Source organism: Zootoca vivipara, chromosome 8 (genome assembly GCF_963506605.1).
Source record: "Zootoca vivipara chromosome 8, rZooViv1.1, whole genome shotgun sequence".
In the NCBI taxonomy this organism is placed as follows: domain Eukaryota; kingdom Metazoa; phylum Chordata; class Lepidosauria; order Squamata; family Lacertidae; genus Zootoca; species Zootoca vivipara.
In genome coordinates, this window is record NC_083283.1 from 2,553,752 (window position 1) to 2,578,704 (window position 24,953).

General features: G+C 48.6%; 1 protein-coding gene across 1 annotated transcript in view; it reads right to left on the reverse strand.

Moving 5' to 3' along the window:
• ZC3H3 (zinc finger CCCH-type containing 3) overlaps positions 1-24,953 on the reverse strand; it is a 236,474-nt gene that overhangs the window by 23,491 nt on the left and 188,030 nt on the right. The window contains exon 10 of the mRNA XM_035124913.2: positions 8,351-8,538. Within this exon, the coding sequence (XP_034980804.2) occupies positions 8,351-8,538 (188 nt within the window). The remainder of the gene's footprint in view (positions 1-8,350; positions 8,539-24,953) is intronic.

Here is a 24,953-nt window from a genome sequence, read left to right on the forward strand (position 1 = left end):
GTTCAAAAGCATTGCTGCCTCCAACTGTGGAGGCAGGGCAGAGCCATAAAGGCAAGTAGCCACCCATAACCCTCTCCCTCTATGAAACTGTCCACTCCTCTTTTAAAACCATCTAGGTTGGTGGCCATCACTGCCTCCTGTGGGAGGGAGTTCCATAGATTAACTACATTCTGTGTAGTTTCTTTTATCTCTCCTGAGTCTTCCAACATTTGGCTTCATTGGATGTCCATGAGTTCTAAGGTTAGGAGAGAGACCAAAAAGAAAAAAATTCTCTTTCCCTGCTCCCCATGCCACACACAGCATCTGAAAATACCCACCTTGGTCCCTGAGATCTTGGGGAGAGTTTCTCTTGCCCCCCCCCCCCCGGCTTAGATGCAAGGTTCCTAACTACCTGAAGCAGGGCATTCAGACAGCGAGACCAAGTCTATGGGATTCGCTCCTGATTGAGATTAGACAAGAACCCTCCTTGCTGAACTTCAGGCTCATAACCAAAGAGTTTATTGTTTCAACAGGCATTTTAAGGAAGTGCTGTTTTTTGTTTGATAAACTTCTTTTGTTTTATTGCTTCTGTCCTGTATGGTGTATTTATTTGTGTGGGCCACTTACAGATGCTAGTGATTCAGCGGTATAGAAATGACTTAAGTAAATAAAAACCGATCATTTTTAATCTATGCTTCATTGTGAAACATGTTACAGAAAATAAATAAAAATGCAGAGCTTTTAATGCTACTGGGAGATACAATTTGATGCTGCAAAGGCCGCCAGAATTAAGCAAGTAAATATTAAATTCACAGTAGGCAGAAGCTGGGAGAAATCTAGGAGCGCCTTGCCCTGGGAAAGACTACAGATCACCCTAGACCTGAGTGGGATTCAGAACGTCTCCCCAACCCAACCCAAGGAAGATGACACTTGCAGCCAGAGCAAGAGGACTTTCCATTTGCAAAGCACTTCCAAGCCTTATTGGCTTTTGCTTCTCAACAACCCTGCAGGGTTGCTTTTTGTTTTAAAAGATAAAAAAGGGAGGCCCAGACACCAAATAGACCACACAGCATGTCCATAGGAAGGGTGGGACTCAGCATAGTGTGGGCCCCACATTAACTATGCCAGCCAGAATGGCTGGGGCAACCAAGTCAGATGGGCTGCATATAAATAACAAAATCATTATTGTTATTATTATTGTTGTTGTTGTTGTTAAAGAAATCAGCCCAAGAAGGAACAGAGCACCCATCTTTGAGAATAAGATGTGTCCCTTCCCCTGTAAAAAATAAATAAATCATTGCACAACCCACTGAGGAAGATAACAACACAATAACACACAATAACACAATTCAAAACGGTAGCAATTGATTGCACAAAATTGATTATTCAAAATCCAGTTAAAACTATTTAGTTTAATTCACTCCATGAAATTGACAGACTTGAACCAGCGATAGCCAGCTTTTCAAAGTCTGACAGACCGGGGGGGGAGTTTTGCCCACTTTGGGAACCACTGCTCTAACCACTAAACCACGCTGCCGTGTGCTTTCACACCTTGTTTCACAAGCTCCTGACCTAAGCGCTGGCACTTAACAGGTGCTGGAGCCCAGTCCTGGCTCTGCTTCAGCCCCCCCCCCCCGCATCTGCCCTCCCCTCTTCCTCCTGCCCAGCCTCCACCCCCCCACACACACATTGGCTCAAGGCCTGTCCCACCCCACGGGCTCTGGTGCCTCTGAGCAAATCCGGCTAATGTGATGTTTTATCATGTTTGACGTCTCTGTTGGCAGGGCTAATAAAGACAGAGGGAGCCTGCTATTTAAAAGCTCCTCTTGTCTCGCGGCCGCCCTCCCTCTCCCGGAAAAGGGAGACTGGAACTCAGATGCCCCCTCCTCTCTACCCTGATGAACACCCCGCCCACCCCCCTGGCATTCTTACCTAAAAATGAGCAAGGAGGTATTTTACACCTCATTGGCACACAGGGGATGCAAGCTGGCTGGCATTCCAAGTTTATTCTGTCAGCCTGGAGAACTCAGAGAGAGTCTGGCATCCGCTGCTCCGAGTGCTACCATACAAGGCAGGGCTGGGGGCTCTCCGAGGAGGATTCTCAAGGGACCAATATAGAGAGATGGCCCCCACTTTGCAGTCCACACCCAGCCAGGTTGCTCATCGGGGAGGAATAGAGGCTGGTGCGTCCAGAGGACCAGCTGAGCTGCCACGACCCTCTAAACTGGACGCACGTGCAGCCTGATCCTAGCTGGCTTTACTCAGGTGTAAGGACACTTTGTTGGACTAGGACCTAGGAGACCAGGCTTCACATGCTGACTTGGCCGTGAAGAAACTCACTGTTGTGAGTTTCCGCTCAGCCAAACCCGCCTCGAGGGGGCGTTGTGGGGATGAAATGAGGAGGGGGGGAAGAGGGGGTTAAACATATGCCTCCTTGAGCTCCTTGGAGGGGAAAAGGTGAGGTGCAAATGCAAGAAATCCTATATAATAATGTGCAAGTGTCTCTGCGTCCAGTCCCTGTGTCCCTGTGTCCGCACTACTGCGCATGTGCCCCATGGACACAGGGATTGGACGCGGACGCGCGCACTCTCCCCCCACCCCCTCTGCCTACCTGTGGCCACCAACCGCTGCTCCCCTGGCGAGCGAGCGCGCTCTGTACGAGCGAGCGGACGCCCAGGAGAAGGCTGCCATTCAGCCTGTTTCGGCGACGGCGACGCGTGGGGGGGCCAGTTGGCTCCCCCACGCGTCGCCGCAGAAAGAGGCCAAATCGCGGCCTTCTCCTGGGTGCCCGCTGCCCAGAGGGGCTCAGCGGAGCGCCCACTGCTAAAGGGAAGGAAGGCTGTGGTCCCGCCGCTCCTCTCACATACCGGTATGTTCTAGCGCCCGTTTTTTAACGGGCTGAATGACACTAGTAAATGAATAAGACCGGTGACGCTAAACGGGAATTGACTCCCCAAACACACACACATTAAGAAGAGGACTGTACTTGTGCAATTTGTCCAACCATGCACTCTCTGCTCTCTCCTAAAGAGGAAGGACCACAACTTGTAAGCTGCTCTGGGTAGCTTTGGGCAGGATAAGGCGACTAACAAATTTAATCAGTAACAACAAAAACAAACGAGCACCTGCTTGTTATTGCACAACAAACAACACCCCTTATTCCCATTTCACAGAAACTGATCAGGGCATGCTGATGCATGTTCAGACACAGCGATTCTGTGGGGCCAGAAAAAGATGGTGTTAACTGGCGAGCGGGGTCAATGTTCAGCCAATGCTGGGCTGGGCCAATGCAGGAACCCCCAGATTCAAAGTCCTTTTTGGCACTGGGGGAAGTTGGCCTACACTGGTTAATGGAGGCAGTAAAAAGGGTAATAAAAACGGCAGCTGCTAGATGTCTCCCAGCACAGTTAAACTATGGAACTCACTCCCATAGGAGGCAGTGACGGCCCACTGGGGTGGCTTAAAAAGAGGATTGGAGGAGTGGGCTCTCAAGGGCCACTAGCCAGGATGGCTCTGCTCTGCCTCCAGAGTCAGGGGCAGCAATGCTTCTGAAAGCCAGTTGCTAGAAACCACAGGAGGGGAGAGCTCAGCTCTTGTGTTCGAATCCTGCTTGCGAGTTTCCCACAGGCATCTCGTTGGCCACTGAGAGTCCAGGATGCTGGACTGGATGGTCCACTGGCCTGATCCAGCAGGTTGGTCTTTGGTTCTTAAGTAGCCCTCCCTCTGTTAGGAGCTTTGAAAGAAAGGTCTCCTTCTAAGACATGGTGTTGACAAAGCAGATCAAGCAAAGGTTATTGAAAGGGCGAGAGAATGATGACCTTTCCTTAATTTTTCCATTAAAAGAAATGCCTCGAACGGCAGACATTTAAAAGCAAATAAAAGCATAAAAAAGAGAGAGGCAAACCCCAGACAAATGGCTCAAATGCAGAACGTCCTAAGTCATCCTGCATTGCAAGGGTTGGACTGGATGACCCTCGGGGTCCCTTCCAAGTCTACAATTCTGTGATTCTGTTAAGTGTGAAAAATACTTTCTGTTCCTTAAGCAGTTAAGGTGTGGAACAATCCTGCGTCCTGCCATTTTTATAGGCTGTGATGGAAAGGAAACCAAGCAAAAGCAGGGCTGAAGTCGCTTGCCCAGAGTGAACTCTTGGGCAATGCTGCTCAGGGTTGAAGGGTGACGAAGGAAGAGGGTGCTCTCCACACTCATCTCTCATGCTCGTTTTGGAAAAGGGATGTGTGGTGCACGCTGGATGCACAACCACACCTCAAATAATCCACCTGCCACTCTTCCCCCCCACACACCCAGTTTCACTGCGCTAGGCCTCCGGGACTGTGGGTCAGGCAGCACAGACGTCAGAGGTGCCACAGAGAGAGCTGATTGTCCGCACCTGCGTCCATCGCAAAGAGACCGCATCAGAGGAACACCGGCCTTTTTTCTTTGCAGGTGACAGCGGCATGTCGCAAGGGGGCAGGACAGGAAGTGGGAATTACCTAGGGAGGATGCGGGAGGAAGCGTTAAGGACCAGTGGCAACTGGGGGTGGCACTCTTGAGTGCTCGGCACAGAGCTAGAGAGGAGAAGAAGCAAAAGTAGCTGCTTTCTGGACCTTTTCCCGCTAAGGAGGGATGAGCCAAGCCTTTAGCAGCCGCTGAAATGAAGTTTTGGGTGTGCGTAGCAGGGGGTGGGGCTGCAGATTGGGTTCTTGCATAAGTGCATGTCTGATGCGCAGAGACCCCTTGCAAAGGAAAATGCCCAGATACGAGGCTGGAAGCGTTTGATGCGGAAGGAATGGCAGAGGGGCTCCTGCCAGAACGGCTACGGACAGAATTAGCTACCTTTTCTATTCTGGGACTATATAAATATATCTGCTCTGTTCTGTAATGCGGAGGTGGGTCTCATTCGCAGCCCTGGGATGGAGGAGGCGGGGGCACGACACAATGCGGTCATGAGACACAGGACAGCAGCTCAGGCACACAGGCAAGCTGCATGACTTGCAAGCTGCAAAACATTTGCTTAGTTCATTCCCTTGTTTCTGCAAGTTCTGAGCTGCCTCAAGTGCAGCTGCTGTAGAAAGATGAGGTATACACAATAAAATCAAGTACAGTAAAAAAAAAACAACGCAGGCCTTTAACCTGTTGATTATTCAGAACACTTATTTGTTGAAGTAAATTGTATCTGCTGATGAAATAATTTTTGGATGATTAATTACCTGTTGCTGAACCAATTAAATCAATTAAATTTTAACCAAATTTACTTATTGGGAAAACCTTGATATTGGTGCCTCTAAGAGATACAAAAAGGGACCCAGGTGGCGCTGTGGTTAAACCACTGAGCCTAGGGCTTGCTGATCAGAAGGTCGGCGGTTCGAATCCCTGTGATGGGGTGAGCTCCCGTTGCTCGGTCCCAGCTCCTGCCAACCTAGCAGTTCGAAAGCATGTCAAAATGCAAGTAGATAAATAGGAACCGCTACAGCGGGAAGGTAAACGGCGTTTCCATGTGCTGCTCTGGTTCGCCAGAAGCAGCTTTGTCATGCTGGCCACATGACCTGGAAGCTATACGCTGGCTCCCTTGGCCAATAATGCGAGATGAGCGCGCAACCCCAGAGTCGGTCACGACTGGACCTAATGGTCAGGGGTCCCTTTACCTTTTAAGAGATACAAAAAGAAGGGTGTTTCAGTCAACTATATAATGAGAAGGTGCCGTTCCTCACGGGAAGGAAAGGCCACAGATTAAGAACTCATATTTCAGTCCCTGTTGCTGGTACAGAATCAAAAGCAACTGAAAAAAAATTAGTTAATGTACCCTTAGCCCATCAATTGCCACTTATGCCCATAGATCAGTTAACTATACATTTGGTTGATTAATCTGATTAACCAAATGAAAGCTTCAAGCCTTATTTCTAAACTGACTTTTCTTAAGGAACCTACATATTGTAACTTTGCTGTTGTTTTGTTAATTATAGTTTAGTAATGATTTATTGTAATTGTTGAGAGTGATTTTTTGTTTAATTAGTATTTGCTGGTATTTTGGGAGGTAATTTTATTTTTATTATTATATTCTAATGGATTATTGAATACTATTTCATTTTATGTAATCCATTTATTTTAAGTCACGCCCTAGCTGCAACAAAACATGTCTCTCCCCTATCAGTCTCTACAGCCACAGCAGGTGCTGTAACTCTCCAATGGTTTGAATTCACCCCCAAAGACTCCCTTCTCCATTGTCTCCCAAGACAGGTGGATGCCGACAAAAATATATTTTTAATTGTGACTTATTTGCATTGGGTTGGACTCCTATAAGATGTGTGATCTTTGTTGCATACTTTGCTGCTTCCTCAGCTTGTAAACCGCCTTGTGTAGAGCGATATAGAATGGCAGTACAGTGGTACCTCGGTTTACGAACTTAATCCATTCTGGAAGTCCGTTCTTAAACCGAGGCACGCTTTCCCTAATGAGGCCTCCTGCCGCCAGTGCCCTTCCACCGTTCGGATTCCTTTCTTAGACCGAGGAAAAGTTCTCAAACTGGGACAATACTTCCAGTTTTGTGGAGTTCATAAACAGGACTGTTCTTAAACAAAGGTACCACTGTATACAAATTAAAAGTGATGAGGATTCAAAATTGCTCACAATAACACTCTTGAAGTGGAAGCGCTTTCTAACGTAGAACAAACTGTTAAGTATCTAGGAGACGAAGGTTCTGAGCCTGGCTGGCTTTTGCCTTTGGATCAAGTCCCACGACCGGCCTCGTCCACTGTGACAGCTTCTAGGGAAGGATCATTTCCTTGGCCCGAACAATAAAGCAGCTGCTTGCTGCCTTTTCCTGCGGCGGACTCGCTTTGCTCAGGCTGCAGGAGCCCAGGAGAAAACCTCGGGCAGATCGGGAAGGGTGGAGAAAGCTCCCAGACATCTAACTGCGCAGGTGGCTAACAGCATGGTGCAGTGGTTAGAGTGTCAGGCTAAGACCTGGAAGACCACGTTTCGAATCCCCTCACTCAGTCATGAAGCTCACCGGGTGGCTTGGAGCCTATCACCATCTCTTGGCCAAACCTACTTCCCAGGTGTTAATGCTAAAACGAGGAGCGGGGAGCCATGCATATACTGCCTTGAGCTCCTTGGAGGATCTAACTAGAATGCCAAGCGAAACACGGACACTGGTGCCTACGATTCTGAGCAGAAACACATGCAGGGCTCCAGAGTCAGCAAATGTGATCTCTGCTCTCAAAAACGGACTGGAAGTGTGCATTAGGTATGGTCGCCTGTGAATGCAACCTGAATTCCGTCTCCCTCCCATCCCTCGCTGTGAGCAGGTGGAGGAACCAGGATGCCACGACTATGCTGGGGTTGCCTTGCCCCCCCCCCCTGGCCAATGCAGAGTTAAAAGTGCCTCTGCTCCCAGAGTTAAGGGTGCACAGCTGGGAAGGAGGGAGCCTGCGGCGTTATGACAATGAGATGATCAATAGGCCCCCAAGGGCACCTGGGACAATGACCTCTAACAAGGCGCTCTCTGCGTTTATGCTGATGCCTGCTGACGCATTCAAGTCTCCGGCACAGCCGTAAAGGTGCTGTGTCCTTCTGCATCTGCCACTGTGCAAGGGCCTCGCTGTGCCAGGATAACACCCTCTCTTCTCCTTGGGCTGTTCCACAGACTCTACAATGGTGTTACCTACAGAGCGGCAGCTAGAGAAACAGGGAGCAGAGAAGGGCAGAAAAGGGGCACCGCTAATTTCAGGGGGAGCAGAACTGTGTCCTGCGTGCTAGGTTTTGCAAGGAAAGAGAGAGGGAAGCAAGGAAGCAAGGAAGCAAGGAAGCAAGGAAGCAAGGAAGCAAGGAAGGAAGATGCATAATCTCCTTCTTCACGTCTGAGGGGATACATCACTTGCACTACGCTGCATTGCAATCATATACAGTACCACCGTTTCCCCTCTAAAGTGGCATGCATGGTTTCCTACCCCTTCTCATTTAATCTTCACAACAACCCAATGAGGTTGGTTATTTATTTAAGGATTTTCTTGGTTTACAGAAATATGTGCAATGTCTCTTGTAACGTTTTTACAGATCTACCTCTTTCCCCCCCTTTCCTTCCCAATGAGGTAGTTTAGGGTGATAAGCAGCCAAAGTTCACACCTAGTGAGCTTCATGGGTGGCTGAGGGGGGATCTGAACTCTGGTCTCCCAGGTCAGAGTCCGACACTCTGCTGGGACTCCCTATGAGATGAGCTAAACAGTCAGGAAGTTAGTGTGTGTGTGTGTGAGAGAGAGAGAGAGAGGTGTCCCTTCAGCTGCTTCTTCAAGAACGGACGGCATCCCATAATAGGTAAGAGGCTTGTAACCGGGAGAGAGGATGGCAGTTCCTCAGGCAGCTGGGCCTTCTTACCTTGAGGTCCGCTCTGCAAGGCGCCCCCATTTGGGCGCTGAGCATGCCCGCTGGAAGGAGGGGTCTGTAGCACTGGGCTGCCTGGCCAGGCGTTTCCTCTGCGGGTGCTGCAGTTTGCACTGGGATCCCTTGGGGCAGACTCCGTGCTTGGAGAAGTCCGGACACACCAGGGTGTGCTTCTTCTTGCACTGAAAAGCAAAGCAAAGAGTGCCGGTGTAAGGGGGAGAGAGTATAGAGAACCTCCCCCCTATCATCAGGAGCAGCTCCTCCCCAAGCAGCCATGGGAGCGCAGGGTCTGAAGGAGCTAGTCAGGAAGCAGAGAGGGAGAGCCAGGGCTCCGGCAGCAGGGAAGAGCCCCTGTTCCACAGGCGGGAAGAGAGGGAGACGGAAACGGGGGAGAGGGAAAAGACGGAGCGTAGACCCTTTCCCCCGGCAGCGGAATTAAGGAGGAGGAGAAAAGGGAGGAGATTCGCTGTCCCCAGGCTCTTATGTTGGTCCAAGGGGCGAAAAGGGGCAGTGCCGGATTCTGACACGGAATGAGAGGACATGAAACTGACAGCTCATCACACTGTAAATAATGTGCGCCAATAAAGACTCTGAAAGGCAAGTGTGTGGAGAGTCGTTACTCAGGAGTAGCCGTAATAACCTCTGACAGCCGGCAATGAGTTGGCGTCAACTGTGCAGGCTGGCAAAGGAGCAAGAGGCTCTGGCATTGGAAGACATGCTCAGCTATAGCTATCAGCTGTAAGCCCTCGATGGAGCAGCTTTTTGATTAAAGCTACTATACACTTTGGTAACTGTTGGTAGTCTTACTAACCACCCCCAAAGTCTTCGGTATGGGACTGGCTGCAAACCAAGGGAATTAACAAAATTCTTCAGTGCTTTCAACAAATCTACAGAGGTGCAGGAAATGAAGGCCGCAAACACGTGCATTGTGTGCAGCAGAGACACAACTGAGTGGTACCTCTGGTTACGAACGCTTCTGGTTACAAACGCTTCAGGTTATGAACTCCGGTAACCCAGAAGTAGCTGCTCCTGGTTGTGAACTTTGCCCCAGGATGCGAACGGAAATTGCATGCCGGGGGCGCGCGTGTAGCGGGAGGTCTCATTTGCGAAACCGCGCCTCAGGATAAGAACGGTTTCAGCTTAAGAGCGGACCTCCGGAACGAATTAAGTTCGTAACCAGAGGTACCACTGTAAAATATTATGAGGCATTCAATTGCACACTTCAGAAGCTCCCACAAGTGAGAACGGCTTCAGAAAACACGGTACGTCACAAAAATGTCTCTACTTACAGAAACAGGAAAATTAAAGGACGGGAGACAAAGGGTGGAGCATTTTGAAAGTTTGTGGTTCCCCTTCACTAGTTATACGAAGCAAAGATTTAATTTTGCTTTAGTCAGTGTGTATTCACTAGCAAAACAGCAAGGAAAGTTATGATATAATATTGATACTTCATAAATAGCTTCAAAAGGTAAAGGTAAAAGTCCCCTGGACAGTTCAGTCCAGTCAAAGGCGACTATGGGGTTGCGGCGCTCATCTTGCTTTCAGGCCCAGAGAGCTGGCGTTTATCCACAGACAGCTTTCCGGATCCTGTGGCCAGCATGGCTAAACTGCTTCTGGTGCAACGGAACACCGTGACGGAAGCCAGAGCGCATGGAAATGCCGTTTACCTTCCCACCATGGTGGTACCTATTTATCTACTTGCACTGGTGTGCTTTAAAATGGCTAGGTTGGCAGGAGCTAGGACAGAGCAGCGGGAGCTCACCACAGTTGTGCGGATTCGAACCACCAACCTTCCGATCGGCAAGCCCAAGAGGCTTGGCGGTTTAGACCACTGCACTACCACGTCCCTATGCTCCACGGTTTAACTATGCTCTGCATGTATAAGCGCTTTCTTCTATCTGTCCTGAATCCTCCAACCTTTGGCGTCGCTGGATGTGCAATGCTGAGTTGAAATGCCCAAGCACATATACAGACCTGAGAACGAGGGGGCGCATGAATTCAGGCGCGGGGTGGGTGCACCGCCTGCCTTCGCTAAGTCACCTTAACTGGACAGCCGCCCAGCTAAGCGTTCGTGTAAACTGTATATGCAATCCACGACAGCACGGCCTTCTTTCTTCTTCTTTTTCAGGCTTGTATTTCATTCCGTGACCTGAGCTGACCGAACTGCTCCCACCCAAAATAGCTGGAGCCAGAACCTCTCTGAGCAGCTTCCCTCGACTGCTCTGCTCCGAGAAGGCTTGTCAAGAGGGTGCCAACGGCCCCCCGGTCGTCATCAGGCAAAGACAAATGCCTTGACATTTCATTGCGACTGCCCGCCCCGGCCCTGCCGTCTGCTCTAGTCTCTGAAGTGGAAGAAGTCCGGATTAGGGGCCTAAGTCTGGCCTTACTGGAGGAAAAAAGGCAAAGAGCCCAGTGGCAGCAACACTTCAACAAGTCTAACACGCCGATTGCAGTGAAGGATCTTTCGTGGTCAAGATGAAAGATGCACAAAGTGCGAGATTCGCAGACGCTGTCGTAAGGGCCAGCTTGTCTGCTGTGGTGCTTTTGTTCAGAAGCCAGTGATAATTCACAGGGCCTCGCTGATTATTTATAGGGCAACCAATTGGTGCAGCGTTTTATAAAGAGAAGAAGACAGATCCCTGCCTCAAGGAGCTTACAGTCTAGCCTTGGACCTTGCCATCGACCCTCAACCAAATCCTTGAATTCTGGGATTCGAGTCAGCTAGGCATACTCCGTTGACCCCTACCATTAGCTTAATCCTGCCCTCTTTACCTTCCAATTTGAATTATAAAAGCTTCCTGGCAAGATCTTGTTAGGGCTTTGAGTTGGCAAGAGGGTTCCCAAGGTCAGTGGAAGCAGTTTCCTTCAACATTTGTATGCCGGGCACCATTCTGAATAAAGATGATGGCCCTTGGCATGACTTCATCCCTTTGGGGGCAAAGGTTTGGCTGCCTCTCAGGATACCGTTGCCAAACTTGGCTGGAAGGTTGCCATGGTCTTTGGTGTTTGGATGCCAGGCCCCATTCGGAATCAAAAGATGGACGACAAAGCATGACTTGGGCATGACTTCACCCAGTTTTTTGCACGATGGATCGGAAGTCACAATTTACACCACCAGTTGAAGAAATACACTATTTTGGGTTCTACGCCACACTGCTTCTAATGCATCCCTTAAAATAGGTGTTTTGGATCTTGGAGTCCATATTAACTACTACAACAAATGCAGTTCCATTGGGTGGTTGAAATGATTAAAATGAACACTGGCGAATTCAGGTTGCACAATTACAGCTGGTCTTGGGCAACAAACCCACTCCCCCCCCCCACCTAAAGATCAGACTTTTTGCTATAAGAGACAGGAAAATGCAAGGGAGGGAAAACACTTTCTTTGACGCAACATTGTCCAACCTCCCTGCAAATAAAATCAGAATAAATGCTGATTAAATAGTCTACGTTTGCAGAAGGTATCGGGTCCAACCGTCAGCAGGTTGGATTGGGAGACTCCTGTCTGAAATCCTGGAGAGTTGTTGCTAGTCAGAGTAGACAGTATTGAGGTGGACAGAACAATGGCCGGATTCTGTGTAAGCCCAATCTCCCTTCAAATCAGGATGAACATTCAATAAACTGGCTGCCTGAAAGCGTCCTTTGTGAACGGTGACAGCTAAGAGCTTTGAGTTTGGGCAACCTTGAGGCACCTACAGAGGCCACCCAAAATCCAGAATGCAGGGTGAAGTTGGATGCGGGAGAGAAGAGACTGAAATGGAAGATGGGGAGAGGCAACAGGATGAAATGCAGAACTGAGCTCCAAGCATCTGGCTGGCGATCCCAAGAAACAAACGTAAGAAAGGGCACCGGAAGAGGTTTCATTGAAAGAGGCTACGTTCCAAGGCCAGGTGACGGGCATTATGAAGCCAAAATGATAAAGTATCTGGAAACCAAGCCTTATGAGGAACGGTTGAGGGAGTCGGGTATGTTTAACCTGGAGAAGAGATATGGTAGCCATCCTCAAATATCTGAATACATCGAGGATGGAGCAAGCTTGTTTTCTGCTGTTCCAGAGAGTAGAACTTGAACCAGGCATCCCCAAACTCGGCCCTCCAGATGTTTTGGGACTACAACTCCCTAGCTAACAGGACCAGTGGTCAGGGATGATGGGAATTGTAGTCCCAAAACATCTGGAGGGCCGAGTTTGGGGACGCCTGAATCGTGAACCAATGGCTTCAAATGGCAAGAAAATATATTCTGACTAAACACTAGGAAGAACTTTCCGATGGCAAGAGGTGTTCAACAGTGGGATGGATGACCTTGGAACGTGGCGGGCTCTCCTTCATTAGAGGTTCTGAAACTAAAGCTGGATGGCCACCTGTCACAGCTTCTGCAGCTGAGATTCCTGCATTGCAGGGGGTTGGACTAGATGACCCTCATGGTCCCGCCTGACTGCAATTCTATGATTCCATGAAAGTCACACACACAGCCATGGAAGCCCCATCAATTTCCCTTCCTCTCCCATAGCCATCTCTTTCTCTGTGCCCCACTTCCGGTCACGGAGCTTCCTTCTGACCTTGCGCTCAACCTAATTCTCCCTATCATCTGCAGCAGGTGAGGCTGTGCAAGGGCTGGATGCGCCTGGGCGTTCTAGTGCGAAGCATCTGGAGGACACTAGGCTGAGGAAAGATGCTGCAAGCAGTATTGTGGTTAAGAACATAAAAAGAACCTGCTGGATCAGGCCAAGGGCCCATCGAGTCCAGCATCCTGTTCTCACAGTGGCCAACCAAATGCCCGAAGGAGAAACCCACAAGCAGGATTCAAGCGCAAAAAGCATTTTCTCCCCTCCTGTTTTCCAGCTGCTGCTGCTCAGAACCATTGCTGCCTCCAGCTGTTCAAGCAGAGCACAGCTATCACAGCTACGTTTGTTTTTTGTCCGTTTGCATCGTGCACATATATAGAGATTTCAAATGCATTTCAAGGATCTAAATAATTTTTATTGCAGTAAAATGTTTTTATAAAGGCAACGCTCCCGACCCAAGAAGTAAGGGTGTTTCTCCCCAAGTGCTACACGGAGTACGTCCAAGGGATTACGTCAGGCCAGAGCTAAAAATATTCCCATCCCTAAAGGACAAGCCCAATCTTGCCGGGGCATCTTGATGGCGTTCATCCTCTTTTCCGGTCCCATCCTCTTCAAATCACAGAACTTGCCTTTGTCCCGTTTGAGATATCTTTCTGCCTACTCTGTCACCTCGGGTCTTCTCCAAACACACAGACCCGGTCAAATCCTAGCACTCTCTGCCCCCCACCCCCTAAAAAAAAGATACAGCCCATCCAATAATTGCACTAGGCTCTGTTTACCAGCTTCTTTTCAAGTCTCTCTCTCTCTCTCTCTCTCTCTCTCTCTCTCTCTCTCTCTCTCTCTCTCTGTGTGTGTGTGTGTGTGTGTGTGTGTGTGTGTGTGTGTGTGTGTGTGTAATTCATTCCAAGGCTGTGTCCTATTCTCAAGTTTCCAATAACTTTTGCACACCCGTTCCGAGCTTGGCTGAGCCTCTCTGCCTATGACAACATCTTTTTGGCCTCCCTCCCTCCAGAGCAACAGCCTCCTCCTTCTGGGGTAAGGATGTCCATCAGGCCGGACCTGGGTCACGGGAAAGGGAAAGGGGAATGCGGCGCAGCTCAGCATCCTCCGAGGCAGGGGGACGCTTCTTTGGAATGGAAGCAGAGGGTCTCTGGTGCCCCGGAGATGGGGTGCGCACAAAGATCTGCCCCTCCACGCCCGGTTTTCTGTCCGGTTGCATGACGGAAAGAGCTATGCGCTTACGTTCCGTCCCGGCTGGCTCCGTTAACACCCAACAAAACACGAGGATTCGGTTACTTTAAGCCCTGCACATGTCATCCGAGGTGAAGAGGAGGGCTTAGCGTTGTAAGGGAGCGACCTCATTCCTTGGGTCACCCGATCCTCTCCACCTGTCGGTGCTGCTAATTTTACCGCCCCCGGCAGGGCCACGGCCAGCTAGCAGGTTGCACCATAAAAAGAAGGGTGGGAAAGGGAATCGGGCAGGGAAGCAGCTCCCTCCTGGGAAGAGAGAAGAAGAAGATCCATCAGGAAATGCAGGGCGGGGGGCAGAGAGGAGGGTTAAGAAGTGGAGAGATGAGCCATCAGGATGGTGGTGGATGAGAAGGATGGAAGATGAGCCCAGGTGCTAGGAAAGGCCAAAGGAGCTCATCCTGACCAGCATTCTGTCCTCATGGTGATGGTCATAGAATTGCAGAGTTGGAAGGAACCACAAGGATGATGCTGGTGATTTTTGTGTATATCCTGCCTTCATCCCAGGCTGGGACTCAAGGTGGCTTACGCACATCAAAACAGCATAGATAAAACACAAAAAGTGTATAAAATACATTTCGTTAAAAAGTAATTATGCTCTACTAGAATTAAAATAATATAAACAAGCAAATCTATTAAAATGCAGGCAGCGAAAACAGAACAGAACAGCAAGGAAGGAGCCAGGCTGGCTTTTCTAGGGAGGGAGTTCCAAAGTTTCCTGGGAGCAGCCACCGAGAAGGCCCTATGGGAGTCCTACAATGCCGATGGTGTCATGATTTGGGAAGTGACTGCAGACTGCACAATATCTTAGGAGGACTGATCTCTAGAGATCCCTTGAGGGCTGTTTCCTGCCCTACATGGATGTATAGCAATTCCAGGTGCATTGCAAAGGTTGCTAACTTCAGAAATGGCCAGGAGCTTTGTTTAGTTGGGTTTGTAGCAAAATCAGAAAATGTCACCATGTTTATAAGGTGTAGACTCAGTGTGGTGTAGTGGTTAAGAGCGGTAGACTCCTAATCTGGGGAACCGGGTTCGCGTCTCCGCTCTTCCACATGCAGCTGCTGGGTGATCTTGGGCTAGTCACACTTCTTTGAAATCTCTCAGCCCCACTCACCTCACAGAGTGTTTGTTGTGGGGGAGGAAGGGAAAGGAGAATGTTAGCCGCTTTGAGACTCCTTCGGGTAGTGATAAAGCGGGATATCAAATCCAAACTCCTCCTCCTCCTTTTCTTATATGATCCGAAGTGAAACCAGAAGCCGTCTTTGGTGGCAATGCCCTCGGGTTTCACTAGCCTGGTCTCAAGCCTATCAAGAAATACCATATCTAAAATAATTAAATCCCCTGCTCAGGCTTCCCCACAACTGTGATTCCTGAATATGTGGGTGGTCAGCATGAAAGGCTGTCCCTGTAAAGAGCTCTGGCCTCCAGAGCACTTTTGTATCACCTGCTGGGATTTTATTTCCTATGCTTTGGACATAGGTGCTCAACTCCAGCTTGGGAAATATGGATGTCTTGATTTATATTGGTGCGTCACAATTTTTTCCCTCTTAACATTTGTTGTTTGTTTGCTTTGTAGACGTTATAGTGTTAAGACCCGGCGACTGCACTTTGGGGTTGTTAAAGGTAAAGGTAAAGGGACCCCTGACCATTAGGTCCAGTCGTGACCAACTCTGGGGTTGCACGCTCATCTCGCATTATTGGCCGAGGGAGCCGGTGTATAGCTTCCAGGTCATGTGGCCAGCATGACAAAGCCACTTCTGGCAAACCAGAGCAGCACACAGAAACGCCGTTTACCTTCCCGCTATAGCGGTTCCTATTTATCTACTTGCATTTTGATGTGCTTTCGAACTGCTAGGTTGGCAGGAGCTGGGACCGAGCAACGGGAGCTCACCCCGTCACAGGGATTCGAACCGCTGACCTTCTGAAAAAAAAAATCCCTTTCCCCACTTTTCAATCACCATGTGGCCTTAACCCCCCCCCCACTTTCCCATATCTATTGATGGATACTCATGCCATGTACCGAAATGTCCAGTTTTGCCAAAAGCCGTTTCAAACCCAAAGCTCAATCTCTGCTGCAAACAGCTCCAGGTCTGAGAGACGTTTCTGCCAGGTGACCTCTGCAGAAGAGCCCCTGAGTCGCAGAATTAGCTGTCTGGATGGAGGGCAGGGTGTTCGAGTGGCACTCTTTTCCGTCAAGTCTCTAATGCTGGGCACCTTTCGGGAAGCCACCGACAGGGCTGGAGGGAAGGCTTTTCCAAGGCAGTTTGGAACTGACAGCTAGTAAACGGCCTTTCTGATGGCTTCCCCCCCCCCCTCAAAATAATTGGCCATAGATGGAAGAAGATTTCAGAATTCCCACTTCCTGCCGTTAAAACCTGGAAGGCAACCCAGCCTAAGCATCTTTGACTCAGAGGAAGGATAATGGGCAAATTTATCTGGCCCATGGAGCAATGGCTTATACCTGTATTCTAATATTGGAGAGCAATGCCGACGGCCAACGGCAGAGCCTAAAATAGCTGTTGCAAGCAGGGTTTACTATTCGGTTTGTCTGGAGCAAGACAAAACATGAGTCCGGATTCAGACGTGGTTTAGCCTCAGGAAGCAGCAGCAGAGAGAGGATGTTGCAACTGCCTTCTCCATTCCAGGAAGTCACGCATTTCCTAGATCCTGGTTCACGCAAAGTCGTGGTTTGGCCTAGCGCTATGTGCCCAGTGGCCTAGTGACTGAATGCGACTTAGCAGAGGGTGATTTCATGCATGTTTTTAAAATGCAGTTTTAAATATACATCAAATGGAGCTTTTAAATGCTGCCTAGCCCCCTAGCCGAGCCCTTCATGCTATTTGCTCCTTGCAGGAGAGGCTGCATCTGGCGGCCTTGCCCTCCCGATTCTGCTGATGCCTCCACATATTTATAGGGCACGGCGTCCTCGTTCTATTCTTTAACGAAGGAAGAGACCCGAGAGCCGCCTGCCCAAGCGTCAACTTACAGCTATTGATCTGCAGCGGCTTTTCCTGCAGCGGCGTATTTGCTTTGCAACCCTGACGGTGAGACTCTTGGAGGGAAATGATGCCTGCCGGCGGCAACCAAATCTCAGGCCCTGACAAAGCCTAAAAGAGGAGCCGCCGTGGCATCTGAGACAAATCCACAAAAGCAGGGCCGCCCCAAATCGTAAATAATTCCACAAACCAGAAGCTTCTAGGCCAGTGGCAGAATCCCCCTTGATCATGTAGCCCCAGCCATGAAATTCCATGGAATCACAGAATCATGGAAATGTAGAGTCGGAAGGGACCCCCAGGGCCATCTAGTCCAACCTCCGGCAATGCAGGAATCACAGCTGAAGAATCCCTGGCAGATGGATGCCCAACCTCTGTTCGAAAATCCTCAGTGAGGAAATCTGCAGTGGCCCCCACTTGTGGAATGCTCTCCCCAGGGAGGCTCGCCTGGTGCCTTCCTGGTGTATCTTTAGGCCTGATTAAACAATCTATGGCCTTTTAAATGTCCTTGTGGGAGAGTAGGTTATTTGAGGTTTTTCGTTTTGCTATTATGTATTTTGAATTTTTATTTTGAATTTTTTCTGTGATCTTCAGATGAAGGGTGACATATAAATTTAATTAACCACCACCACCATCATCTCTCATCAGGCAGTGAGAGATTTTACTTTCTTGGGCTCCTCTCCTCTTGAGAGTCCCATGGACTGCAAGAAGATCAAACCTATCCATTCTTAAGGAAATCAGCCCTGAGTGCTCCCTGGAAGGACAGATCGTGAAGCTGAGGCTCTAATACTTTGGTCACCTCATGAGAGGAGAAGACTCCCTGGAAAAGACCCTGATGTTGGGAAAGATGGAGGGCACAAGGAGAAGGGGACGACAGAGGACGAGATGGTTGGACAGTGTTCTCGAAGCCACCAACATGAGTCTGACCAAACTGCGGGAGGCAGTGGAAGACAGGAGTGCCTGGCGTGCTATGGTCCATGGGGTCACGAAGAGTCGGACACGACTAAACGACTAAACAACAACAACATCATCATCACTTTTTGAGATAAGGATAGAGAAATGAAAGGGGGGGGGAGACGTCTGCTTGCTACAATGTCATCTAACCTCCCCATGAACAGATCGGAATAAATAAATAGGTCACCTGGAAGCACCTGGAAGCACACAAGACAAAGCATCATTAGAGACACTTTCTTCCCATTCGCAGGCTGTGCAAACCCCTCCCTAAGGCTAAAAGTGGGGGGAGTGACAACTCCATTCGACACACCTACAGTCTATGTTGTTGTTGTTTAGTCATTTAGTCGTGTCCGACTCTTCGTGACCCCATGGACCATAGCACGCCAGGCACTCCTGTCTTGCACTGCCTCCCGCAGTTTGGTCAAACTCATGTTCGTAGCTTTGAGAACACTGTCCAACCATCTTGTCCTCTGTCGTCCCCTTCTCCTTGTGCCCTCCATCTTTCCCAGCATCAAGGTCTTTTCCAAGGATTCTTCTCTTCTCATGAGGTGGCCAAAGTATTGGAGCCTCAGCTTCACGATCTGTCCTTCCAGGGAGCACTCAGGGCTGATTTCCTTAAGAATGGATAGGTTTGATCTTCTAGCAGTCCATGGGACTCTCAAGAGTCTCCTCCAGCACCATAATTCAAAAGCATCAATTCTTCGGCGATCAGCCTTCTTTATGGTCCAGCTCTCACTTCCATATATCACTACTGGGAAAACCATAGCTTTAACTATACGGACCTTTGTCGGCAAAGTGATGTCTCTGCTTTTTAAGATGCTGTCTAGGTTTGTCATTGCTTTTCTCCCAAGAAGCAGGTGTCTTTCAATTTCGTGACTGCTGTCACCATCTGCAGTGATCAAGGAGCCCAAGAAAGTAAAATCTCTCACTGCCTCCATTTCTTCCCCTTCTATTTGCCAGGAGGTGATGGGACCAGTGGCCATGATCTTGGTTTTTTTGATGTTGAGCTTCAGACCATATTTTGCGCTCTCCTCTTTCACCCTCATTAAAAGGTTCTTTAATTCCTCCTCACTTTCTGCCATCAAGGTTGTGTCATCTGCATATCTGAGGTTGTTGATATTTCTTCCGGCAATCTTAATTCCGGCTTGGGATTCATCTAGTCCAGCCTTTCGCATGATGAATTCTGCATATAAGTTAAATAAGCAGGGAGACAATATACAACCTTGTCGTACTCCTTTCCCAATTTTGAACCAATCAGTTGTTCCATATCCAGTTCTAACTGTAGCTTCTTGTCCCACATAGAGATTTCTCAGGAGACAGATGAGGTGATCAGGCACTCCCATTTCTTTAAGAACTTGCCATAGTTTGCTGTGGTCGACACAGTCAAAGGCTTTTGCATAGTCAATGAAGCAGAAGTAGACGTTTTTCTGGAACTCTCTAGCTTTCTCCATAATCCAGCGCATGTTTGCTATTTGGTCTCTGGTTCCTCTGCCCTTTCGAAATCCAGCTTGCACTCCTGGGAGTTCTCGATCCACATACTGCCTAAGCCTGCCTTGTAGAATTTTAAGCATAACCTTGCTAGCGTGTGAAATGAGCGCAATTGTGCGGTAGTTGGAGCATTCTTTGGCACTGCCCTTCTTTGGAATTGGGATGTAGACTGATCTTCTCCAATCCTCTGGCCATTGCTGAGTTTTCCAAACTTGCTGGCATATTGGGTGTAGCACCTTAACAGCATCATCTTTTAAGATTTTAAATAGTTCAGCTGGAATATCATCACTTCCACTGGCCTTGTTATTAGCAGTGCTTTCTAAGGCCCATTTGACTTCACTCTCCAAGATGTCTGGCTCAAGGTCAGCAACCACACTACCTGGGGTGTACGAGACCTCCATATCTTTCTGGTATAATTCCTCTGTGTATTCTTGCCACCTCTTCTTGATGTCTTCTGCTTCTGTTAGGTCCTTACCACTTTTGTCCTTGATTATGGTAATCTTTGTACGAAATGCTCCTTTCATATCTCCAATTTTCTTGAACAGATCTCTGGTTTTCCCCATTCTATTGTTTTCCTCTATTTCTTTGCATTGCTCATTTAAGAAGACCCTCTTGTCTCTCCTTGCTGTTTTTTGGAAATCTGCATTCAGTTTCCTGTATCTTTCCCTATCTCCCTTGCATTTTGCTTGCCTCCTCTCCTCCGCTATTTGTAAGGCCTCGTTGGATAGCCATTTTGCTTTCTTGCATTTCCTTTTCCTTGGGATGGTTTTCGTTGCTGCCTCCTGTATAATGTTACGAGCCTCCATCCATAGTTCTTCAGGCACTCTGTCCACCAAATCTAAATCCTTAAACCTGTTCCTCACTTCCACTGTGTATTCATAAGGGATTTGATCCAGATTGTATCTTACTGGCCCAGTGGTTTTTCCTACTTTCTTCAGTTTAAGCTGGAATTTTGCTATAAGAAGCTGATGATCTGAGTTACAGTCAGCTCCAGGTCTTGTTTTTGCTGACTGTATAGAGCTTCTCCATCTTTGGCTGCAGAGAATATAATCAATCTGATTTCGATGCTGCCCATTTGGTGATATCCATGTGTAGAGTCTTCTCTTGTGTTGTTGGAAGAGAGTGTTTGTGATGACCAGCTTGTTCTCTTGACAGAACTCTATTAGCCTTTGCCCTGCTTCATTTTGAACTCCAAGGCCAAACTTTCCAGTTGTTCCTTTTATCTCTTGATTCCCTACTTTAGCATTCCAATCCCCTGTAATGAGAAGAACATCCTTCTTTGGTGTCATTTCTAGAAGGTGTTGTAGGTCTTCATAGAATTGGTCAATTTCACTTTCTTCAGCACCGGTAGTTGGTGCATAAACTTGGATTACTGTGATGTTAAAAGGTCTGCCTTGGATTCGTATCGAGATCATTCTGTCATTTTTGAGATTGCATCCCATTACAGCTTTTGCCACTCTTTTGTTGACTATGAGGGCCACTCCATTTCTACTACGGGATTCTTGCCCACAGTAGTAGATATGATAGTCACCCGAACTGAATTCGCCCATTCCCTTCCATTTTAGTTCACTGATGCCCAGGATGTCGATATTTATTCTTGTCATCTCATTTTTGACCACATCCAGCTTACCTCCACTCATGGTTCTTACATTCCAGGTTCCTATGCAATATTTTTCTTTACAGCATCGGACTTTCCTTTCGCTTCCAGGCATATCCGCAACTGAGCGTCCTTTCGGCTTTGGCCCAGCCGCTTCATCAGCTCTGAATCTACTTGTACTTGTCCTCCGCTCTTCCTCAGTAGCATGTTGGACGCCTTCCGACCTGAGGGGCTCATCTTCCAGCGTCATAACTTTTATATGCCTGTTGTCTTTGTCCATGGAGTTTTCTTGGCAGGGATACTGGAGTGGCTTGCCAGTTCCTTCTCCAGGTGGATCACGTTTAGTCAAAACTCTCCACTATGACCTGTCCATCTTGGGTGGCCCTGCATGGCATAGCTCATAGCTTCTCTGAGTTATTCAAGCCCCTTCGCCACGACAAGGCATTGATCCATGAAGGGGACCTACAGTCTATAGGTCTCCAGTAACCTTCAGAGGCCCTGTTCCCAGCACACACCTGCCCAGGAGCCGTAGGGAAAGTGGAACGACGCGAGCGGCTTGTGAGGCGGAGATGATCCCGCTCTATCCCCGGGTGTGTTACGGCACAATGATTATCAGGAGTCAAAACACGTTGCCCCAGAAACCAGCAACAGGCACCTCAAGCCTGGCTGTTGAAGCCAGCAATTGCTGCTTGCCCTCCGGCAAGGAACATGTGCGTACTCTGTAACTGTGTCGTCCGCCCAACTCCTTTAGCAGGGACGTAACACACACGCTGGGGGCTTTCAGCCCCCATTAATGACTCGGCAGGGTGGATAATCTAGTCCCAGGCAGAGCCTCTGCCCTCGCTATCTGCTACCAGCGCCACTCCTCCGTGGCTTGTGAGCACATTCCTGGCAGGAGTTAATAACACAGGAGGGAGACCAGCAGTCAGAGGGCTGTGGTGTCTGCGAGGCTGTTGCCACTGAGAAGATAATCACAGACTATTATCAAAGGGGAGGATGTTTTTCCCCCCTTCTCCTTTTTTTGTATTATCAAAACTTGCCCAAGCTATTAAACAGTTCCCATTTGTACTGATAAGCAACATTTACAGCATAAGTGTCTGAAAGTCACAGAAGACGCAGCAGTTATATTAAGGAAGCAGTGGGGGCCCTCATTATGCCATTACGGTGGAGGGTAAATAAGAGGTATCTCTGCAGAAATCTTTGGAGGTTAAAGCCAGAGCGGCGGGGATTGTTTGGGGCTCTCGGAGAGTTTGCTAAGCCCTTTAAATCAAAAGCTTCTGTTTCGATCGGTGGCCTCCGTCACACTCGCCTCCGCTGCTGCTGCGCTGCTGTAGTTGTGGATTAATCCAGGAAGATTAATCCAAAAAAAGGCTGGCCAAATGATCAAGGCACAGAGCAAACCAGCAGAGAGAGGCGTGTTCTCCTTCTCCTGGATGGGGGAGTATAAGTGGCAAACAGTCGGGATCCGGAAAGACCTGGAGTCTGCCTTAGAATCATAGAATCATAGAATCGTAGAGTTGGAAGAGACCACAAGGGCCATCCAGTCCAACCCCCTGCCGAGCAGGAAACACCATCAAAGCATTCTTGACATATGCCTGTCAAGCCTCTGCTTAAAGACCTCCAAAGAAGGAGACTCCACCACACTCCTTGGTAGCAAATTCCACTGCCGAACAGCTCTTACTGTCAGGAAGTTCTTCCTAATGTTTAGGTGGAATCTTCTTTGGCTGGGAGAGCTGTGTGGGCAAGAGAGCAAGCTTTGCAATTACACAAAGCCCTGGTCTCCAAAGCAGGCATCTTCAGAGAATACCTCTGTGGGTTTCCTGCCTGAAGAAATGCTCTGTGTGGCGCAAGAGCAGCCACCTCTTCCTAGGCAAGAGGGACGGCACGCAGCACCCTGCCAGAAACAGAAGCACATCCTGAAAAGAGCCTCTGCGGCCTGGGAGTTTTCTCCCCTGCCAACTCAAATGGGTCCGCAGAGAGACAGTCATCAAGCGGCCTTAGAAAATGGAGCAAGTGCCTCAAGGAACTCAGGACACCACAGCCCACAGCGGCTGCTGAAGACCAGCTCCCTTGAACTGCATTCTGTGGGCATGAGCCTCCCTATGACACATGGTTCCTAGCCTGTTCCCGAGGTTCAGACAAGGCTGGATCCATGTTATTCCAGTCCGGGTCCAGATGGCTAATGTCAAGGGACCTGGCGTGACCTTAAATTCATTTCTATGCCAGGCCACTGAAAGTCCCTTATTGTGTCCCAATAGGGTCCTTTGGGATATTTTGCATTAAAAGAAGTGGGGCAAACTGGGTGAGGGATTAAGGAGGATCCATCTATCTCACTCGTGTCTACACTGGCAGCAGCTCTCTGAGATTTCAGGCACGGGACATTTTCCAACCCTATTCAAAGACGCTCTCAAAGGAACCTGGGATCCGCTGCATGCAAAGCTGGTGATCTGCTGATGAACTAAGGCTGCAAAGAGATCCCAGGAAAAGCCACCAGCCATTGAGCCGGTTTTAAAAGCCGTTTAAGCATTTGTTCTTAAAAATATTCAAATACAAGAGCCATTTGCGACAATTGTACATAAAACCACCCAACAGAAACCACATGTACAATTGCCGCAAATGGCTCTTGTATTTGAATATTTAAGAAGTTAAAATCGGAAATCAACTAAATATTGCGGAAAGACGTCTTCTTAATTGCCCGTGTGAGCAGCATGGTGGAATAGAAAAGTTTTCGGCAGGCATTTACGAGTCAAAACAGAAGGCGTCTGCTGGATTTATCTGGAAGGTTCCCTCTATTCCGTGGGGCAAACACAGAAGAGATAGCCTGAGTCTGGAAGAACAAAGGAGAGGAATTCATCTTCTTCACGCAAGGCAGGTGATTTCTAGTCAAAGGAATCAGCGGTGGAAAAACAGGCAGCGTTTTCTGCAAGAACCCCGCACAGCACAAAATTACATCACATGGCATCAGCAAAGGTTTATTTTACCAATCCAGAGAGGCCCTGTGCAGACCCTCTCAAAAGGTCCTTAACGGAAGAGGGAGAGAGCAGGCCAGGAATTCTAAACAATAATGGATCTTTTTTTAAAAGTGGCTGCCTTGCATAAAGACAAAAAAGGCACACAGAAAAGAAAGGAAGGAAGAGGTGAGGGAGGCAGATCCCGAGGTGAAGCGAAGCCCATCCTGGCAGCATCAGGGGCTAGAAGGAGAAGGAGGAGCAGGGAGGAGGAGAGGCTGCCGCAGCTGGGCAACTGCCTTGGCTGCAACAGGGCAGGCTCAGCTGAAGGACCCTTGAGCAGGAATTAAATTGGAAGCAAAGTTTCACACATATACCATGTTTCCCCAAAAGTAAGACACTGTCTTATATTTATTTTTCCTCAAGAAGATACAGTATGGCTTATTTTCAGTGTGTGTGTGTGTATCTTATTCGAGCGGGAAGGGCTCTGGGTGCGGCGCCGCATCCATGTCTTATTTCCGGGGTATGACTTATATTGCGCAAATGCTTAGAAATCCTGCTACGGCTTATTTTATGGGTATGTCTTTTTTTTGGGGGGGGGAGAACAGGGTACAGTCATAACTCGGTTTAAGTACGCTTTGGTTTGAGTACTTTCAGTTTAAGTACTCCGCGGACCCGTCTGGAACGGATTAATCCACTTTCCATTACTTTCAATGGGAAAGTTTGCTTCAGGTTAAGTACAGACTTCCGGAACCAATTGTGTAATTAAACCGAGGTACCACTGTATATACACAGTGCGTTTTTT